At 35.2% G+C, this 20,784-nt stretch overlaps 1 protein-coding gene across 2 annotated transcripts in view; it reads right to left on the bottom strand.

Annotated features, from left to right (window-relative positions):
- Window positions 1–52: 52 nt before the first annotated feature.
- LOC135100788 (sulfhydryl oxidase 2-like) overlaps window positions 53–20,784 on the bottom strand; it is a 22,234-nt gene continuing 1,502 nt past the window's right edge. Inside the window, exons 2-7 of one of the 2 annotated variants that reach the window (XM_064004107.1) lie at window positions 18,641–18,765; window positions 17,088–17,218; window positions 15,608–15,728; window positions 14,181–14,364; window positions 12,639–13,782; window positions 53–1,278 (exon numbers count right to left, since the gene is read on the bottom strand). In XM_064004107.1, the coding sequence (XP_063860177.1) occupies window positions 1,239–1,278; window positions 12,639–13,782; window positions 14,181–14,364; window positions 15,608–15,728; window positions 17,088–17,218; window positions 18,641–18,765 (1,745 nt within the window). In that variant the 3' untranslated portion in view covers window positions 53–1,238. The other variant, XM_064004108.1, reaches the window with a different exon arrangement.

The raw sequence follows: 20,784 nt of genomic DNA, 5'->3' as shown, positions 1-20,784 counted from the left end.
CACCTGACCATTTGAAAATGATCAAATCCATACTGGAGAATCAGTATAATACTTGAGCAATATTATCTTTAATATTCAGAAATCAGGGTTTAACACATTTCTAAATTATTTCACCATGATACTCTTTAAGCAAAATACATGCATGTAGTTGTCAGATTTTGCAGATAAGTGACATTAAAATAGAAATTTTATAAATGTCAAGGCATTATGTGTAGAGCAACTGACATAATCTTGAGGAAAGAAATATTAAAGACTAGTGAGGTAAACAGAGAATAATGGAAAGATGTTTCTGGACACATTTCTTTGTCATCCTTGACTTTCAACAGGGAATGAGAGATCAAAGAAACAAGCTTTAACCCTAAATTTTCTCTTTATAATTTGTATCAAGATAAGCTATATTTATGACACTCTTAAGGTTGCAAAAGCTACAGATCAGTGCATAGAAAATTAAAGTGTTGATAGACATGTGAAAAAGCCCTTGACTCACAACCTGCACCCTCCATAAAGGGTTGGGATCTAATCATTTGTCCTCCATCTCCACTGCTCTCTGACGACTAATTCTTACTACCACATATATGAAATAGTAATACTGCTTCTGGCTGTATATGATGAAATAGCTGCACACAAAATAATCCACATCCTACTCATTCATGCCCATATGTACATTTCATCCTTGCACATCACAGTAGTCTCACTTTTTCACTTTACATTTCTCATGCTCTTCAGTAATTTATCCTTCTTAATATATGTACCACACTGGGAATACTATACAGGGAGACTTGGAGGTGCTCTTTCCATGGCCATCACCTTGAGGGACACTTTTGGAGGGAAAAAGATGTGGAAAAAGATGTCATAGATAGATAGATACAAGTATAAAACTCCCGTACTTCCTCATCATTTCATATAAAAAGTGTGGAATTCAGGCACTAGCTGCACTATAGTCCATCCTTATGCCCAGTGATACTGCTTGTCTGGCATGTGATGGGCCAGATTTTGATGCATGAAGGCAGTGTCAAGATTTTCTTTAGGCTTATAGATATTACCATCCATATTAGAACTGACAATGACAGCTGCCTTTATTTACATGATCTTCTATCCTCTTTAACACACTTGACAAAATCTCTTCATAGTATACATATCATTTTCTCTGACACTGACTTTAGTGATACTTGTTACATTTAACCTGGTGTCATCCAGCTGATAGCAGCTAGTAATTCTTTCCTCAGCCTGGATCCATCCTAGGTAGATACTCCTGGATTAGGTCCATCTGCTGTGTTGCTGCACATTAGATAAAATTTAATTAGTGATATATACTTTAAATACAGTGCTAACAGCCAAAGAAAAGGACAGATAATTTGGGTAAGAATTTAATAGATTAATATATCAGAGGAAAAGAGAAAAGTACAAAATAATATTAGAATTCTGTAAAAGAAAGTAGCATTAGGAAAGGGAAAAATGTGTAAAAATACTGAGTAAATGAAAAAGAGAAAATGTCAAAGAACAAGATAATTTATCAATAAAGTAAATGATGAGGGAGCAATGTGGGGGGAGGAGAAGGAGGAGGAGGAGGAGGTAGAAGAGATACTGTACATGGAATGCAGTCCATATAAGAAGAGTGAATGAATGTTCCTGTGGGTAAAATTTAAGTTACAAAGTAAACAAATTATCTGAGTGCCTAATCTAACCTAATAGAGAAATAGGGAAGGACCTAAATGAAGAGGAGAGAAGACAGCTGAAAATACTATACAAAGAACACCAAACCAAAGAGAGAGAGAGAGAGAGAGAGAGAGAGAGAGAGAGAGAGAGAGAGAGAGAGAGAGAGAGAGAGAGAGAGAGAGAGAGAGAGAGAGAGAGATCTTTTGGTGGAAGCTAGATATGAAAATCAAGAAATTATGTATGATGCAATGAGAGACAAAACAAGGTGCAAAATAAAAATGTTAAAAACTGACTCAGGATTCATGATTACATATGTGCACAAATATACATGACCTGATGTCAGAGTTGGAATTAGAAGATCATATTAATGAAAATTAACCAAATATATGTAGTATGTCTTATGAGATCAAGTTAAATAAAGATGTTGATTTGCCAAATATGAGAAGGGAAAAATATACCATGTGGAGAAAAAAGTGAGTGAATAAAATCCAAGTGTGAGGAATCTGTAACATGAAGATGCCCATTATGACAAGGAGACAGAAGTGAAACATGAAGATGCCCATTATGACAAGGAGACAGAAGTGAATAGCAAGGAATACTTAAGGGAATTTGTGAAGAAGTGTTGAGGGAGATCCTATTTGAGTAAAAGGGTAGACTGGAGCAGAATAATTTGTGGATTAATTGCATTACTTGCTCTATTGAGGAGAAAAGGGTATCTCCTCATATGTCCTTAAGATGGTACACAGTGGCATAGATGAAGATAACAGGATAATAGTGAAAGCATTCAAGAAGGGTGTTATGTAAAAGAACACTAGAGATGTGAGAAACTAATGCACATATGACATAGTGGATAAGATGGTTGAAGGGTGTTTGACATTAAATATGAGAAGGCAAGTCTTTTATATCTAATGCTCATACATATACAGATTAGGGCAGTCTCTTATCATCTTGTTTTGTGGCATGGATTAAGCCAAAGATTAACTGTATGTTTGACAGTATGTAGTTTGTCAGATGATCACCTTCTACAAATCATTACACTCCATCACTGTGGTTTTAATTCACCTTATAAATCCTATAGATTTTTAATATGGTAAAAAAGAAACCCCTATCTGGCAGTTATCTGCTTCCTTGCAAGTGTCATATTTAAAAGGTAACTTATAGTGACTGTCATGAAGGAGTGGTAGGAGGGTGTAAGATTACCCTATCTTCCCTTTCACCACTCTTAGTATCATTTACTTGTTGCTACAGTGGTGGCATTTGTTATTGGGCTGCAAAATGCATCCTGTCAATGTGAACATGAAAAAATAACAATAGTAAAATCAATAAATAAATGGTTATTGACTCAACAAGCACAAAATACAAAGACCAGACACAACTGTTTGTCATGTCAAGAAAGTTGTTGTTGTGCTTGTAACAGGCATCACCCTAGAGAGGAAGAGGAAGACAGGAAGGGAGTGAAAGACATCACTGTGTATTCCCTTCATTTCCTTTTCTGGTGTGGCACCTGTGGCAAGAAGAGCAACAGTTTTCTTGACATGACAACTGTCTCAAATTTTCCAAATTTTCTTCCTACTTTGCATTTCATCAAACACATTTTTTTGCACACGTGTTTTGCACATTTTTGCACAGCACAATAAAAATTACCATCAACTTAGTAAGAAACAAGTAATATCAAGAGTAAGGAATTGGAATACAAAGTAACCTTTTGCTCTTCCCTGTGTGGAGGTTACTTGTCACCTTTTGAAATCAGATGCATATAAGGAAGTAGAGAGCTGTCCATACAACCTATAAAGTTATTGATCTGTTAAGGGTATAAAGTATGATAAAGACCTGAAACCATAGCATAGTGTGTCAGGGTTTGCAATGTGCAACATTAACTACTCATTCCAAATTTCTATTTTTGAAGTTTTTTTTTTTTTTTTTTCATTCTTTTCTGTATTCAGATTCTCTTTCCTTCACTAACAGTAGTCTCACAATGTGTGTTTGTGTGCTTTTAAAACAGTGACTTCCTGAGATAATGGCACCATCTGCTTCCCATTCTTCAGCCTTGTATGCTGAGAAAGGAAGAGGAAGATGTGTCATAATTTTTATACCACATTTACAGCAGTTTTGTAAGAAACATTACTTAATCTTGGTTAATGCCTGTGTGTGTAATGTACCTAAAGAAAAATAGATGGAGGAATGGAATGCATACAAATTATAAGTGAAGTGAGATCTGTACAATATTTTAAAATGCCATTGTTGTATTTTTATACATTATCTTGCCAATCATTATCCCTAAATTAATAAACTTTTTAATTGTATTGCATCAGCTTGAATTCAAACAGAAAATAGTTTGCTGTAAACAGAAAATTTTCATTCCAACAAACTGCAGGAAAGCAAACTGTAGCCAATAATGGTGGTTTACATTTAGTACATACTTTATAGGAGCAGTTTAGGTAAAAACCTGTGAATTGGGAAATTCATAACAATGATGCTTTTTTGTTCTACTCCTTATAAAACAATAATTATATTTTCATTATGTAGTTTTTGAAATACTGATTGGTGTTGATCTGTAGCCACTTGCTTTTCAGTTATATGAGACTGATCATGAAATAATTCCCAAGAAATTAAAAATTTATAAGAATATATATTATACATAGTACATATAAATCTTAATTATCAAATTGGCTCTAAAAACTTAATGTCATCCAAAATATATCAAAAGTTTCTCTTTAAGATTAGCAGCATTCTCCTCCTCCCTGTGTGTGTGTGTGTGTGTGTGTGTGTGTGTGTGTTTATTGTTCCCTCTGTATTCATGGGTTAGCCATTCACAGATCCACACTTCAGCAACTTTTCTCCAGTGTAACTTACCTGCTTATTTTTTTACTTGAACCCTTGTCCATGCAATATTTTACAATTGCATCACTGTACTCTTTCTTGCAAGGAAACTATTTTTCTTTGCTTGTAGTTTCACAGCTTTTCTTACTGTACTTTCAGGCTCATAGATAAGGATTAAACTCCAAAATAAGGACATCAGTTGTGTTGCCTGAAACCAGGATGTTAGTAACCATAACACACTTAGTACATTGAGTTACTGATCAATTGATCTTGAAACTCAAATAAATCTAACCTTCAGGAGAAAGATGCTGTGTCAGGAATCAAATCCAGGACCCAGGCATGAATGCCCCACTCATTACCAAATGATCAATAAGTACACCCTGTGTACATATTACTCAATGGGTTTGGGTCATTACACAGTTGTATTCAACTTTTCACATGAAGAGAATGGCTGGGTCTTTAAGTGAGCAGATAATAATAAAAGAGCAAAACAGATTGCTTGCTTATGTTTGCAAGTCATACCAACGGTGTTTATGTAGCAAATAGTGTTACTAAACAGCAGCACCAGGCTGATGCAGTGATACAAGAAATTTGCAGTTATCACATGTAACATTAAGATTAGATTCAGAGAGAGAGTCTAAGATGGACAGTCACCTTTCTCTTGACATAGAAAGTTCAGTGTTTTATTTTCTGCTTATTTTTAACTTCAACCCTTATCCGTGAGTCAGCAAAGTAGAACAAGATGGGCAATCATCTTATGTTAATTTAAAATCACGTATATCTATGGAATTGTTTGCAGAATTTTTTTGCTGGTCAAAAGATATTTTATAGGGCTGTGCTAAATATTTACAGAAATTTGTGGTTGGAGTGTGGCTATCTCCTAATCCCTGTTAATACAGAAGAAGCAATATATATATATATATATATATATATATATATATATATATATATATATATATATGAATGTGTGTGTAAGTTTGATATATACAGCTAGTCCTCCTTTGATGCAATCATTTTCTTCAGCAAGGCCGTCATGTTTGATGGACTCTTGGAACCTTTTACGTATTTCCTTCTGCACTACCACCCAAAGTCCCTTTTTTGAGCCTATTATTGGTAAAGTTTGGCACCAAAAATACAATGTTGATGGTTGACTTATTTATCATACAGGCCCTCCCTATCGGTGTCTTCTTTCCAGCTTCAATCCTATGTATTATCTCCAGGTTTTTGTTCAAGGGAAGTGGGTGCACTCAGGACAAGGGGGCTGGGTGCTAGGACTGGGACTGGGGTGGTCAGCCATTGCAGCATTGAAATAGAGGGGCCACTTAGGCAGTGTCATTTCACTGAAAAGTCATTCATCCAGTTTGAATTAATGACTATTACTTTACTGTTACTCATGAGCAAGCTGCCTGGAGGTGAATGGCTGGGCAAATGTTTTGAATGTGAAAAGTCACAATAGAGTGGATCTTGGTTGTGTAAAAAAAGACTTTTCTGTAATTTTAGGAATTTACAGAAATTCACATTAAAGGAGCATTAACTGTACATGTATTTATATAGTGGGTGTATGTTTGTTTGCAATGTGAAACTGAAAATTCAGAGCAAAAAACTAGGAGGAACAATTTTAAGTCTTAGGGAAAATGAAAGAATAAGAAGATATGTAATTTTATAAGCATCTGAAAATTCTAGGAGTGGAAATATTTTTTATCATTCTAATTATGTAAAAAAATACATTAGAGGAAATAGGTAACAGAAAAGAAGAAACAAATTACAAGAGGTAAGAGTAATGTAATTTGTGAATACCACCTACTCTTGGAATGTGTACTTTCACCTGCTAAAATCAAGCAAGACATAAAGAGCATGTCTAGCCTGAAATTTGATTTATGTGGTTTTCTTAGAAACACACAAGCATACACACATAAAAAAAACTACAGTTCTGCATGTTTTAAATATAAAAACATATTTTGTAAGTTATCTCAAATATACAGTGTAAAAAAATATATATTAAGTAAAACAACCAATACATAACAATCATTAATCTTTTCAATCTCACCAGGACTGAAAATTGTCATTACTGAGAATCTCACTTCAGATTATTTAGAAACAAAATTGGCATAATACAGTTATTCATCTAAATCAATCCACAATACCTGTCATCAAATGTTTAAAATGATGAAGACTGAGAATATGATCCACAACATGGATTCAGGAGTTTTCCTGATGGGTGCAAGGTGGAGCCAGGGAGTGATGTGCAGCAATAAGCCTCACTATGCATAACCAATGATAATGTTTAATGTGCAAGAAGTGTGCTCTACAAATTGATGAACCTGCCCTATCACATATATATAAATAATAAAGTAACTTAATTTTCAAAATTAGATCTTTAAATTCATAAATGAAAGATTTTATCCATTTGTGATTTAGAAGCCGCTGTCCAAGGGCCATGAAACTGGTGAAAGAAAAAATGGATATTCATCTGATATGTGTAAGATTGAAACCCAAATGTGTACAGTTGACCATTATTCAATAAGAAGATGTTACCATGTTACTCCCTTCATATGGAAGTGGGTGCTGGATATATCTGTCTGATGCAGTACTCTAAAAGCCTGTTCTCCTAATTTTCCTCCTTCCATTCCATCTTCTCACCCATTCTCTCCTTAGTTCCACCCTGTTTCACAACCTCTTCCACTTTCCCTTACCATCCTCATGACTTACTACTGTTTGTGTGTGTGTGTGTGTGTGTGTGTCTTATGTTACATCACAAACACACACACACACACACACACACTGACAAATATAATTATTAATCTACTAGTTTACTGCTTCCTCAATATTTGTGGATTGGCCATTCATGAATTTCTCCACCTCCTTCCCTTCTTTCTTTCCTCTTCTCATCCATCCTTACTTCTCTGTTTTTCTTTAATTTTTCCTTCAGTTACAGTTTCCATTTGATTCAGAACACAATCTTTCTCTTCATCTCTCCTTGGCCCTTCATCCTTTTTCTTTTATTGCTTGGCATTTTACAGCTTCTCTCTCCTCTTATATCATCTCTGTTTTCTCTCACCCACCTTCACTTTTATGCATCACACAGATGAGCAAAGATGGAAAGAGTCTAGCATGAGGCTATAATTTCCAAATTACCTTTCTACACCTTCTATCCTTCTCTCTGTAATTTCACCTCAAGTTTCCTTTCTGACTATTTCATTGCTGCTCTTCTAAGTCTATTAATATTGGTGTTCCTCAGGGTTCTGTCCTGTTACTCACCTTCTTTCTGTTATTCATCAATAACCTTCTAAGCAACACTCAATGTCCTGTCCACTCCTACACTGATTATAACATTCTGCACTTTTCTTTGTTTTTTCCTAGACATTTGACCCTTCAGAAAATAAAGAACTCGCACAGAGAAGCCACAAAATGCCTGAATTTTTATCTTTTTAAAATTTCTGACCTGAGCACAGCAACCTTTGTGTTGTTCAGTGCCTCAAAAAACCCAATTCCTCTATCTATCAACTTGACACAAGCTTCCAGATAACTATATCCTCCTCTTCAATGACACTCAACTGTCCCCATCTTCTACAATGAACATCCTTGGTCTGTCCTTTATTAATATCCTTAACTGGAAACTTCACAGTTCACCTCTTGCTAAAAACAGCTTTGAAATTGTGCATTTTGACCTGCTCCTGCCAATGTTTCTCACCTTCCCCCTGAACTGCTAACTCTGCACAGGGGCCGTATCTACCCACATATGGACTATGCTTCATATATATATATATATATATATATATATATATATATATATATATATATATATATATATATATATATATATATATATATATATATATATGGGGGATTCCACTCATACTGTTTCTTGAATAGAGAAGAATCAAAAGCACTTCATGTCAACTCCTCTCCTCTAACTGACTGTCTTCACTACAAGGCTGCATCTTTTTGCTATTTTTCATTCCTATTTTTGTACTAACTGCTCTTCTGATCTTGTCAACTATTACTACATGTTTTCTCTCCTACTGTGGCCTTGGCACACAAGTCCTTCTCCCTAATGCAAGAGTTAACCAGTATTCTCATTCTTTAATCACTTTTACTGGTAAACTATGGAATTTCCTGCCTTCTGTTGTATTTCTTCCTGTCTTTGATTTAAACTTTTAACGAGGAAAGTTTCGAAACACTCCTCATAATTTTGGATATTCTTTCGGACTGTCCTTTCTAGGGACTGACACCTTCACTGGGCCTCTCTTACATTAAAAAAATAAATAAATAAAAAAAATAAGGAACCATATCCATCATGATAAAAGTTAATAAAAGTATACTGGAGCAAGCAACCTTCTCACTGGTGCTGAATGATGTATGATCCTATAAATTCTCTCTCTCTCTCTCTCTCTCTCTCTCTCTCTCTCTCTCTCTCTCTCTCTCTCTCTCTCTCTCTCTCTCTCTCTCTCTCTCTCTCTCTCTCTCTCTCTCTCTCTCCTTCAACCATTTGCTTGATTAATGACAAGGAGAAAAAGGAAAAAAGGATGATAAAAGGGAAGAAGAGATCAGTAGTAGTGAGAAGTGAAGACAAGGAGGGAGGGTAGAGGAGGATTCAAGATATGTTGACAGATGGGGACAGAAGGAAATTGGGGTAAGAGGACAAGAGCAGTGCTTATAGACCTACATCCAATGACAGTTCCCATAAGAAGGGAGAGGTCAAATGTCACCTTCTTTGGGATATAAGTAAAATATCTTTCAACTGATTGACACCCACTTGTATATGTGAACATGTAAAGTCTTACAAGTCTTAAACAGAAGCTGCTTTCTCTCACTTCATGTTATGCATTTTCTTTTAGTTTTTTTTAATAACCCAAAACTGCCTTTATAAGCAGCCATTCCTCATAATTCCGTACATATGAAGTAAATGTTTGTGGTACAAATCAACCTTTTATCTGAAATCCTTGGGACCAGACACTTTACAAATTTTGGAATTAAAGAAAATAGTAATAGTAACTTTTCATTTCCTAGTAAAACAGAAAAAAATTGCAAAAATGAATTGGTTCAGAGTGACAGAATATCAAGGGGTTGGACCACAGGACAGTATATAGTGATAAGCAATCCCTCCACCCTACAAGTAATACAGTGAGTCAGCAGGGGCAGACAGCAATACAACCAAGGAAAGATAGCCATGGGATTAACTGTGACTGTGGGCCCTCTCCTCTTCTACCTGTCTGGTTTCTTCTAATCTTTGATATTTCATTGCATTCAGTAAAGATGGTATGCAGCATAGGGAGATAGTGTCCCAGAGTGCACTAGTGATCACTATTAAACACTGGAATTAAGTAAACTGACTAAAGAAGTAGATAGAGTGTCAGCACTGCCATCACTGCTTTCCATAGCCAGACACATGGTGGCTTGTCTCAGCAAGTCACTCTTGTATTGCAGTAATTCATCATAATCATTAAATCTACTTAAGTACCCAAAGTTTATATGCACTTAGCACTACAAAACATTATCAGGTATCAAACAGCCTTCCTGTTGTTTTGTTTGCGAATGTGAATGATAGATGGCAGTACCAGAAGCCTTGAGTAATCACTGCCATTGCCTGCCACAATAATCACTCACTTGACTGCAAAACATGTCTTAAATGACCATATGTATTTATATTTGCAAAAAGAAGAATTAGCTTCCATAAAGTAAATAAAAATAATGAACTATGAACTAGCAAACAAGATATGTTTTGGGGTCTCAGTAAGAGATCAGTATGGTAGATGGCAACAGTGGGGCCCTACATGTACTTATCAGCTTCTAACTATGAGTTACCATATATTTTGGCAGATAAGACAACTTTCAGATAAGACGACCCCCAAATTTCAGTCAGAATTTAATGATTTTAACTGATATCAGTGGTATAAGACGACACCCAAACTACCAAACCATCTGTGATGAAGTGTGGTTCATTAAGCACCAGACAACTGAGATGGTGATATAACAGTACAATGAAAAGTACCTTAAATGTATTACTAGTAATAAGGTACCATCATCCTCAAGCACAAAACTAAACCTAAAATAGAATTCCCACCAATTGTTTTTGTACATTTCCATGAAAAAGGATGGATGGATGAAGATGCTATAAAATTTGATGCGGTACAATCAGTTTTCTTATAGGGATGAATTTCATCCCTATACAACAATGCAAACTGGAGAGATTCATCTTACCCCTAGTTTGCTTTCCTTTACCGTTTAGCTTGGGGTTGCATGTCTTGAAGACCTTTATATAGCTCCTCCTTCAGCTTTTGGAAAAACTGAGGAATTTTCACACAGCCTCCTGTTACATCCATTTGTATACAATGCTAGCAGAGGTCTGTTGTAGTTGTACTACATTAAATTTTACAGACACACTTTTCAACAGGAATATGTTTCAGTGCATTTTCTCAAAACGGATTCTTATTTTACTTTGCCTAACTTCCCTAAATGTTGTAACATAAGATTGTTGTTTACTTACAATGGTATTTTGCATAAAACTGTTTTTGTATCTGGCATATAAGATAACCCCGGCTTTTTTTTTTTTTTTTGTCTTTTTTAGAATGATTCAAGAGTCGTCTTATACACCAAAATATACAGTAATTAACTTTGTAATTCATCTTTACAAAAAATATATTTGCTACATTAAATATTAATTTCTGGTCATCACTTACATTGTTTGGTGTTGAATAAGAGCCTTAATGTGTAGACAACATCCATGTGATAATTGTGATTTTCGGAAGTTTTCAGTTTCCAGGATTCCAGATAAAAAGGTTGTGAATTGTACTGACTTTTGATTATCAATAACTTATTTACATCACAAAAATGCAATGTTTCATTCTTAATATCTATAAAATTAAGTAGTAGCATTTTGATTTTTTTTTTGTCCTTTAAGTACTTAATTTGATTTTATAAGAAAAACTGTAGTCAATATTAATTTTCCTGAAATTTAAATGAGACTGACAATGTTGTACCTGATTTTATGTTTATAGTCATGCCATTTTTAGTAAAAGGTCATTATGTATATATATATATATATATAAAAAAATCAAATAAAATTTCATTAGACATGCTTACAGCCTGCGAATGCAACAGTTGCTTCACCTTCAGTGATGTTTTTTAGTATTCTTTTAAGCAAGCAGAAAAAAATAGCTATGATAAATCAATTGGTAGCTCAAGTACTTCACTCTGCCTCACTGACAGCCTTAACACTATTCAATATTAATTTGGCTGCCATTGCTATTGCTGAGAACTACAGTAGAAGGAGTCCAAATTACTGGAGTAAAGTACTGTGATCAGATGAATTCTCTCTCTCTCTCTCTCTCTCTCTCTCTCTCTCTCTCTCTCTCTCTCTCTCTCTCTCTCTCTCTCTCTCTCTCTCTCTCTCCATATGACAACAGCTGATGTAAAGTTTATCTGTTGTCCAGATCTGGTATGGGCAACAGACCACATTTCATATGAAAGATTGAAACATTTCTCCTTTGTTTATCATTTAGGACTGCTTGTATTGTGGGAGCTTACAAGAACTTTAATGGGCCTTCCATTAGGATAAATAGTGGATGTCCTGTAGAACACTGACACTTTTAAGGAGAATCTTGGGTTTGTTTATAAGAAAACTGGGACATGGAGTCTCCCAAGAAAACAGGGTGCCCTGCCACTCTGCAAAAGTGGTCAAGTATTGCTTCTCCAAGTTGGAGATTGAAATGATTCCTGAGTGACCAGGACAGTAAACTCCAATGAGAATCTCTGGGCCATCATTAAAGTCAGAATCTGTGACAAAGGATATGTCAAATATATATTCCTAAACTGAAGGCAACACTGAGGCAGGTCTGAGAGTGCTACTCCATCATTTGCATAGAGTAAGAGGAGGAACAGATAGCCAATAAAGTAGCAGCTTTACAGATGTGGAGTATTTCCATTTGATTTCAATCTTTTACATTAATTATTTTTATATTAATTAGATATTTATTGGATTATGACAAACAAATTCTAGGTGATGTAAGATCAGCATTCGCAGGCTGTAGATGATAAAATTTCATGTAAAAAATGCTCAGGAACAACTATATCATAAATGTTTGCATATGAATGGAAGTTCATGTCATATATTGATTTCAGTATAAAATATCTCCTTTTAAAATAAAGCTCTAATAACTTACGGAAGTTTGTAAGTCTCTAGGAACTTCCTCCTTCTCATTTTTCTTCTGATGACGACAGAGCAGTACACAGCCATAATGATGATGGTGGAGGCACCATAGAGGAGCACACATAGGCTAATGTCAGTGTTGGTGAAACTCCAAGAGCCATTGTTCTGTGGGCTCTGGTCCCTGCTCAGCTTGTTGTCCTGATGGGATATCAAGACCTGCGAGTGTTGCCTGTAGCCATCTAGTTGTTGCTGAACCTTTTCTTGCCTGTTTCTTGGAGGAATTGGAATGATTTGAGTTCCCCTGAAGGAAAGAGCTCCTTTTGCATATATTGTCTTGAGGTAAGTTAACACTTCCCTCTCACTGAAATTTTCACCTTGCCAGCAGGAAGGACATGCACCAGGAGATGGGAACTGCTGTTTTGGATGTTGGGGATCCTCACTTGCATCTCCCTTGAGTCGTTTGTTAACCTTGTTGTGTCCCCGCCACAACCAAAGAATGGTGTCATCTGCTACTTTAATAGATGATTCTGCATCCTCAGCATACATAGCTTGAAAATGTTCAGAACAATAACTACAGCCAAAGAAATGTTTAACATAACCATGTATGGCTTTAACTGTTCTCAAAGGTCTATAAAATTTCTTTGCTCCATCTTGGAGTACTGAATTCACTGTTAGCACATGGAATGTTGTCCAAAGACCACAAGGATATCCCCTGTATTTGGGTTCACTGCCAGCACATCCCACCCATGGCTGCTGGCTTGGAAGTACAGAGTCTTTGTTCTGTAATGAGCTAATAACTTCATTAACTTTACTGCCTTCAATGCTGTTCCCATGGTTAAGTGTGTAGTGGTGGAACTTTGAGAGAAATGAATGCACTTGTGGTCTAGCAGGAAGGTATCTCACAAGAATGTCCAGAAATTCTTGTAGAGCTAACAGTTTCTCACCTTTTATCACTTTGTGTTGAGCTACTTCATGACTTATTGCATAAGAAACTGCATTTTCTATGTCCACCATGAACACCTGATCATTCCTCTCCATACTTGTGAAGGCTGTATCAGGCAGGTCATCTCCATAATTCAGCTTGTCCTTGTTAATTTCCTCTGGCTGCCCATCACCAGCACCTTCTCTGTCTTCCTTCACAGAACTGGTCTTCTTTCCTGTTTGAAAATACATTAATAAATTTTCTTGTACTTAGCATTATCCACAAACTTATTTTTCATTTACAGTGGAAGTTAACAAAGAGACTCCAAGGATAATTAGTCAACCTTCCACACAAAATTTAAGCAATAAGAACAGGATTTAAAAATCTTATTTCCATGGACACTATCACATGAAGCATACAAGCAGTTTTGAATATGAGGTGACAATACAAAGTAATCAAATGGAATAAAGTTTTGTTGATTCTTCATACTATCCTCAGATTTTCTTTCCCAAATGTAGCTTAGACTATTACAGTGATGATTACTGATGATGCCAACACTTAAAAAATACTTGTGATTTTTTTTTTTTATCTCAATTCTGACCTGAAACAAACTGCTTTACCAACAAGACTTACCTAACATTTCCCGATTGAGCATCAGTTTCTTCATAATTGCTGTTCGCATTTCATCTCTTGATTTTCCAGCATCATTCAAAACCTCCTCCTTCCCATCTTTGCTAACTATCATGACAGCTGGGAGTCCAGCAGTACCAAATTGCTTAACATCATCTTGGTCTGCATCCTTGTAACGAACCACAATCTGTCACCATGAAAAAACTGATGTCATGGAAGGCTTGGGAGTTACTCTTTGAATGAATTTTAGTGATTTTAGATGCATTTCATATAACACAAAAAATATTATTTTTCTATGAAGGATGATAAGAAATAAAGAAAATATTAACTGTATATATGTTACAGTCAATACCTGAATCCAGACAATTTGTAAAGTGACTTATTTTTTCAGGCAATTTGTGAACTGCCTGGTTAGGTTAGGTTAGGTTAGGTTAGGTTAGGTTAGGTTATAACCTAACCTAACCTAACCTAACCTAACCTAACCTAACCTAACCAGGCAGTTCACAAATTGCCTGAAAAAATAAGTCACTTTACAAATTGTCTGGATTCAGGTATTGACTGTAACATATACATATGCAAAAAAAATACATAACAATTTTTTACTTATAAAAATGCTTAAATGAAAATATCTGCTTAATATGTAGCTTGTAAATAAAAAGGGGAAAAGGATCATGTTATGTCATCAACACAAAGCTCTATCATACTACATTCATTAATACTCGTATAAGTAAATAAAAGAATACATAATATGTCAACACAAAGCTCTATCATACTACATTCATTAATACTTGTATAAGTAAATAAAAGAATACATAATATGAGATCCTGAGGAAGCATTGAGAAAACAAAAAGGCTTCACCAGCAAGTTACATATGATAATGCTATATGGTGAGTTGCTATCAGGTAACAAAAACTTCATCCAAGTAAACATGTTAACTGCTTTTCAAAACAATAATGATGATGATGATGATCAAGATGAAGATGGTTATGTTGGTGATGATGATAATGAAGACAGTTATGATGATGATGGCAAAGACAATGAAGATGTATCATTAGAGAATTGTACAAACTAAATAAACACTAATTTACAGTTTAACAAATCATCTGAGACTAATTGCATTATGTATCATGATGATGCCAGTTCTCTGATGAAGAGAAGATGAAGATCACAAGGCCATTTACACGGTCATTTACATACTTCTATTTTCTCTTTTATAAAGATTTGTCTTGCAATAGGCTTGGGAAAATCTCTGAGTTTCTGGGATACATGAATCTTCTCAACATGAATACAAGATCATACTCAAACAGAAATAATTCAATGAAAAATAATAATACAGTATATAATAAACTTGTATAAACCAGTCATTAATTTCCTAAGAAATGCAATGTGAAAGTGCCTGAGACAAGCTGGCCAGCCCTGAGGTACTCACAGATGGGTAGCCAGCTAAGTCCATTAGTAGAGCCCAGGCAGTGTGTGACTTTGTTTTGTCAATTACCAGCACTGCCCACTCAGCTCCAGATACTGATTCCAGCAATGTTTGTACTGTACCTCTGAGAAAAAAGTGTCATGTAATGAGTTACAGACCAAACCCTACATCCAGGTTACACACACTGCTACTGAATAAACAAAAATAACCAACTATAAATTTCCTTTCCACTAAATATCACCATGAATATGATCAAATCACCCAAGAACAGTAGTGCTGCCCTTTGCCTGCCCAAAACATAATGAGGCTGCCCAGGGATCTTATTTCATTGTCAGGGCATCATCTGATAGCTAGACTCATAATACTTGATAAACTATGCAATTATAAAGTTAGTCTTCTCTGAAACTACAACTCACAAAAGCTACTCTCTAGTTTTATATTCACAATAAATGTCAGTATACCTTTTCTGTACTGTTGGCTGTATGAATATACTCATATATTTATTTCTCAAAAGCTCTACAAACTTTGAAAAATTCAACAAACTGTAAATTATTGACGCTACTGAATCTTATGAAGATATATTTCTTATAATTAATTCACATTTCACACATCCACCACAGGTACTCCCAACTTTTGTTTATCCTAAGATTTCCATACAGTACTCCAGTCCTTGGGTTTTAGTCACCCATCACAATCTCTCTCTCTCTCTCTCTCTCTCTCTCTCTCTCTCTCTCTCTCTCTCTCTCTCTCTCTCTCTCTCTCTCTCTCTCTCTCTCTCTCTCTCTCTCTCTCTCTCTCTTTCCAGATCACCCTTCAATATCCTTCTTTCGTCTCTTTTACTCTTCCCTCAAAACAGTAGCTATACCCTATCTTATATACACCATCTCACACACTCTTGATTTTATTTCTCTAAATGTTTACCTACTAAACTCTTCACTATAAAAAGTTATTGTGAAAAAAAAAAAAAATCTGGCAACATCTGTACCATGATGCTGAGGCAACATCATGAATTGTTGCTTATGTGCAGCAGATATCACCCCTCAGTTGAATATGAAGAGCCAAAAGGAATTCTGCTATCACCACCATTTTCCTTTAACCTAAACCATGTTCTGCTGCTTATGGGAACCACTTATCTCTAGTATATTGCAAGTTCACAATTTCATCTACACTCTTTACAAAGTAAATTGGGTCTTTAGCATGAAAAGATACTAGCCAAAATAATCCTGTCTGGATTAAGGATTCAAGATGTGGTTGTGGTTGTTTATTTTTATTAACCACTGTACTACCAAGGTGTTTTAATCAGATATGCTTACAATTATGTACATTATGTACTATAGGTAGTTCAAAAGTCAAGTAAAGGTGGAAAGTAGCATAACAGGATGCCAACATGCAGAGAACAAGAGAATATGAATGAATTATTATGGGATTTAAAGCAATATTCCATACCAAATTAAAATTATATGAGATTAATGATCCTCCTTACTTGTATGGTTGCAAATCAGCCCATGATTTAGAACCACTGTTTGCTTTCTGTTTCTCCACAAGGAAGTCTGTGACAGCTTCCCCTAGTTGCTCCACTGTTGTAAGATGGGGCACGGCAGAGCCAATATCTCCCTGTGGAAAAAGATTTGCTATTAAGCAGGTATACAGGGTGTAACACGAGTCTGTGGATATTGCTGGAGGTCAAAGTACAGGTTATTCCAAGTTGAAAATGTTCTATGCACATATGCATTTTGAGGCATTGTTTATGTGTGTTGAGAAATTAAAGTGTTGACAGGTGACAGATACAACAGTCACCTGGGTGGGTAATCATGGAAGAGAAACACTACATCCACATACTCCACATAGTGTAAGTGTGTGGCATTGCTGGTAGTTTTTCTCACAAAATTAGGCAATACAATCTAAATGTATTCACTTTCACTATCTCAGCATTAAACTACAAGAGACTGACTGATCATTAGCTGATGTGATGCTAGCCTCGCTCTTCTCCCCTTCCTGCTTGGGAAGGTATGGTGCCATGAAGGGTATTATTTTATTTGTTGTTAATTACAACCATACTATCTTTGTGCAATGTTTATTGGTAAATCACCTGTCTATTAATATCATTAGTCTCATTATGGGATACTGTAATCCTCCAAAACTTGTAGAATTCATGTCTGAATAATTCACAATTTCACCAACAGACATTCTGTGTCCACATGTTCCGTTATGGTTACCCACACAACATGGCTGTTGTATTTGTGTCGAGACCACACTTAAATTTCAAACCAGAGCTAAACAGTCTCAAAATGCATATATGCAGGGAATATTTTCCACTAAGAATAACCTGTATTTTCACTACCAGCAATATCTGCAGAAACTTGTGTTACACCCTGCATAACTTAAGGACATAATTCATAGTATGATAATTCATTAGTGCAAATATGGCACATTTTCTATATAAGAAACTCTTTCCCACACATATTTACTAGCTATAAAGCATACAATAACCACGTGCAACATTGATCAGTTTTAATTAAAAGGATTCAAGAACTAGAGAATTAAATTTTATCATCAACATGGACATCTCAGCATAACTCTGAACTATGATAACTACAAACTAAGTTAATCTTGAAGTCATGCTCCCTGCATTCTTTTAGCAGGATTTTTTAGGCTTGCTATTGTCATAATTGTCCCAATATGTTCCCCATTTGTCGTCTTGTGAGGTAGTTGGCTACCTTATAACATCCATCCCCTTGAGGGAATTTTTACTAATTCATTAAATATTAATAGAAAAACTGATGGATCATGCAAGGGGAGGAATAAACAGAAACTTCTGTTGCAGCCATCTCTTTGCAGTTCTTGTGAACAGACATCAGATGCAGAAAAAAACACATAACATGTAGCACATTGTTTCATTCTTCAGTTTTGAGTTGACAGACTCATTTTCTCAATAGTTATGTGTTATCCCAAAATATAAACATTTCCTTTTATGTTGGATGTTCATATTAATTTTTTTGTAATGAAGGAAGATATTTACTGCTCTCAGGGCCTTACCTTGGTGGTTCGAGCTGCAAAAAGCTTTACAGTGGGATATCCCATGATCTCGTGCTCGCGGCATATTGGCACATTCTCATCCACAGAACAGTCCAGCACCCCAACTTTTATGGTATGCTCCCAATCTAGGAACAGATGCCAAATTTAGTTTTCATAAAAGGAGTTTAGATTATGAGGTCATTAACTTTACAAAGGAAACATTTCCTTTCTATACAACACTTCAAAGGAAGTGCAATATCTATGAATTGAAAGGAAACCCACTGCAAAACAGAAGCAAGCATGATGGAAAAAAAAGGAAAATGGCATTGTTTCATCACTTAGAAAAAAAAATCAAAGCTAAAGAGATCATGATAAGTTCATGATACCTGGTAAAATATACTGAATCACCAATGCATAAAGAAACAATATCAAATAATTTTGAGCTGTGACATCATTGAACTATATATATTACACATATTAAACTTAATAACCCATATGATTTTAGCCAAACAATGAGTAGGTATATCAAGTCTGTTCATTGATACATTTGATGGGTTAACCAATTCATCCTACAATGAACATGAACAGTTCTCATCCTACAATGTCTCCTACTGGAGTATTCAATCAATAAGGTATATTTCAATTGGTGAAATACTAAGTTAATCACATGTCAGCAGAGTCAATTAGTTCATCTTATACTCTGTAAACTAAGTAATCCTTTAGTCAAGCAGTCAAACAATCAGTCATCTGCATCATCCTGTAAAATATCCATAAAATTCAGTACTCTATATCTGAAGGAATGTTAAAGTTGTGGCAGAGCATTAGAATGGAAGAAAGGGAAGAAGGATTGGGTAGTTACCATTTGCTTGTATACGCTTAATCTTCATGGCTGTTCAAGTACACTGAGGTTTTCATGAAAAGTGATTATCTTTTTTGTTGTCAGTTGAGCCTAAACTGAAATTATTATCACATTGTGAATCAAACTTTCATTAACATACCTTGCTCTGTATGTAAGAAATTACCTTTATTCTGTGAACCTACATAAATTTAGTCGGATGTGAATTATAAGAATTTAACTCACATGCATCACTTTGTATATAAAAATCTTGGACATTCTTGTCAGCAGGGCTAGCTTTGAAGAGTGGACAAAGTGGACAGCTACCTTGTATTATTATTATTATTATTATTATTATTATTATTATTATTATTATTATTATTATTATTATTATTATTACACACTTTGAAGATTTTTGTAAGGACGTGAATGTTTTTTATTAGTATGAATACAAATCTTCAATCATATAATATAGTACATTTATAGAGAATTTACTTAGCATTAGATGTGCAAACCTTAGGCAGTGCATTGCTCTGAAAGAGGGCATTTAAGTGGGCCTCTTTTTTATTCAAATTTTTGTTGCCCTTGGCCAGTGGCCCTCTTACATAAAAAAAAAAAAAAAAAAGGTGTTATATTAGGATGTAAAAAATATATTTTTGAAATCCAGTCATAGTTTATATATTGTTAGACAACCATTGTTTTAGGTTTCAACATCCAATAATGTGCAGAATCTAAAAATAAATAAATAAAAATACATTTTTTTTTTTTTTTAGATTAGAAGCAATCAACTTCAGATTCTGAATGATTTCAGCAATGTTTTTAACTTCATATTATGCTAAGGTATAATAGCTTCCATATGGTGACTGTTTCAGGGTCTTCATGAGTCAAAATCTTAATATATGTGAATCATTCTTTAAGTGAACAAGTAAAAAACTCATTTGCTAGTTTGGTGGCTGATTAATTAAACTCAAAAGACTTTAAAGTCAGGTGATACTGGCATCATTGTGTCATGTTACTCTGTGGTGTATGTGGGTCGTGTCTGTGTCAGTATGGAAATATGGTGAAAAATCAGATAAAAAAAATGAGAAGCAAGTCAGTATATTTTTTTCAACAGTGACAGCTAGTCCATGCTGCACCTTGCAACTATACCCATCACTTGAAAGCTAGACATATAATGAGCAACTTGATATTCACCATTATGTGACTATCCACCATGAAAATCTCTCTCTCTCTCTCTCTCTCTCTCTCTCTCTCTCTCTCTCTCTCTCTCTCTCTCTCTCTCTCTCTCTCTCTCTCTCTCTCTCTCTCTCTCTCAAACAAGGGTTGGGAA

Source organism: Scylla paramamosain, chromosome 5 (assembly GCF_035594125.1).
Source record: "Scylla paramamosain isolate STU-SP2022 chromosome 5, ASM3559412v1, whole genome shotgun sequence".
Lineage (NCBI taxonomy): Eukaryota > Metazoa > Arthropoda > Malacostraca > Decapoda > Portunidae > Scylla > Scylla paramamosain.
Note: the sequence above shows the minus strand (reverse complement) of the source record. Positions and strands in the feature narration are given on the sequence as shown.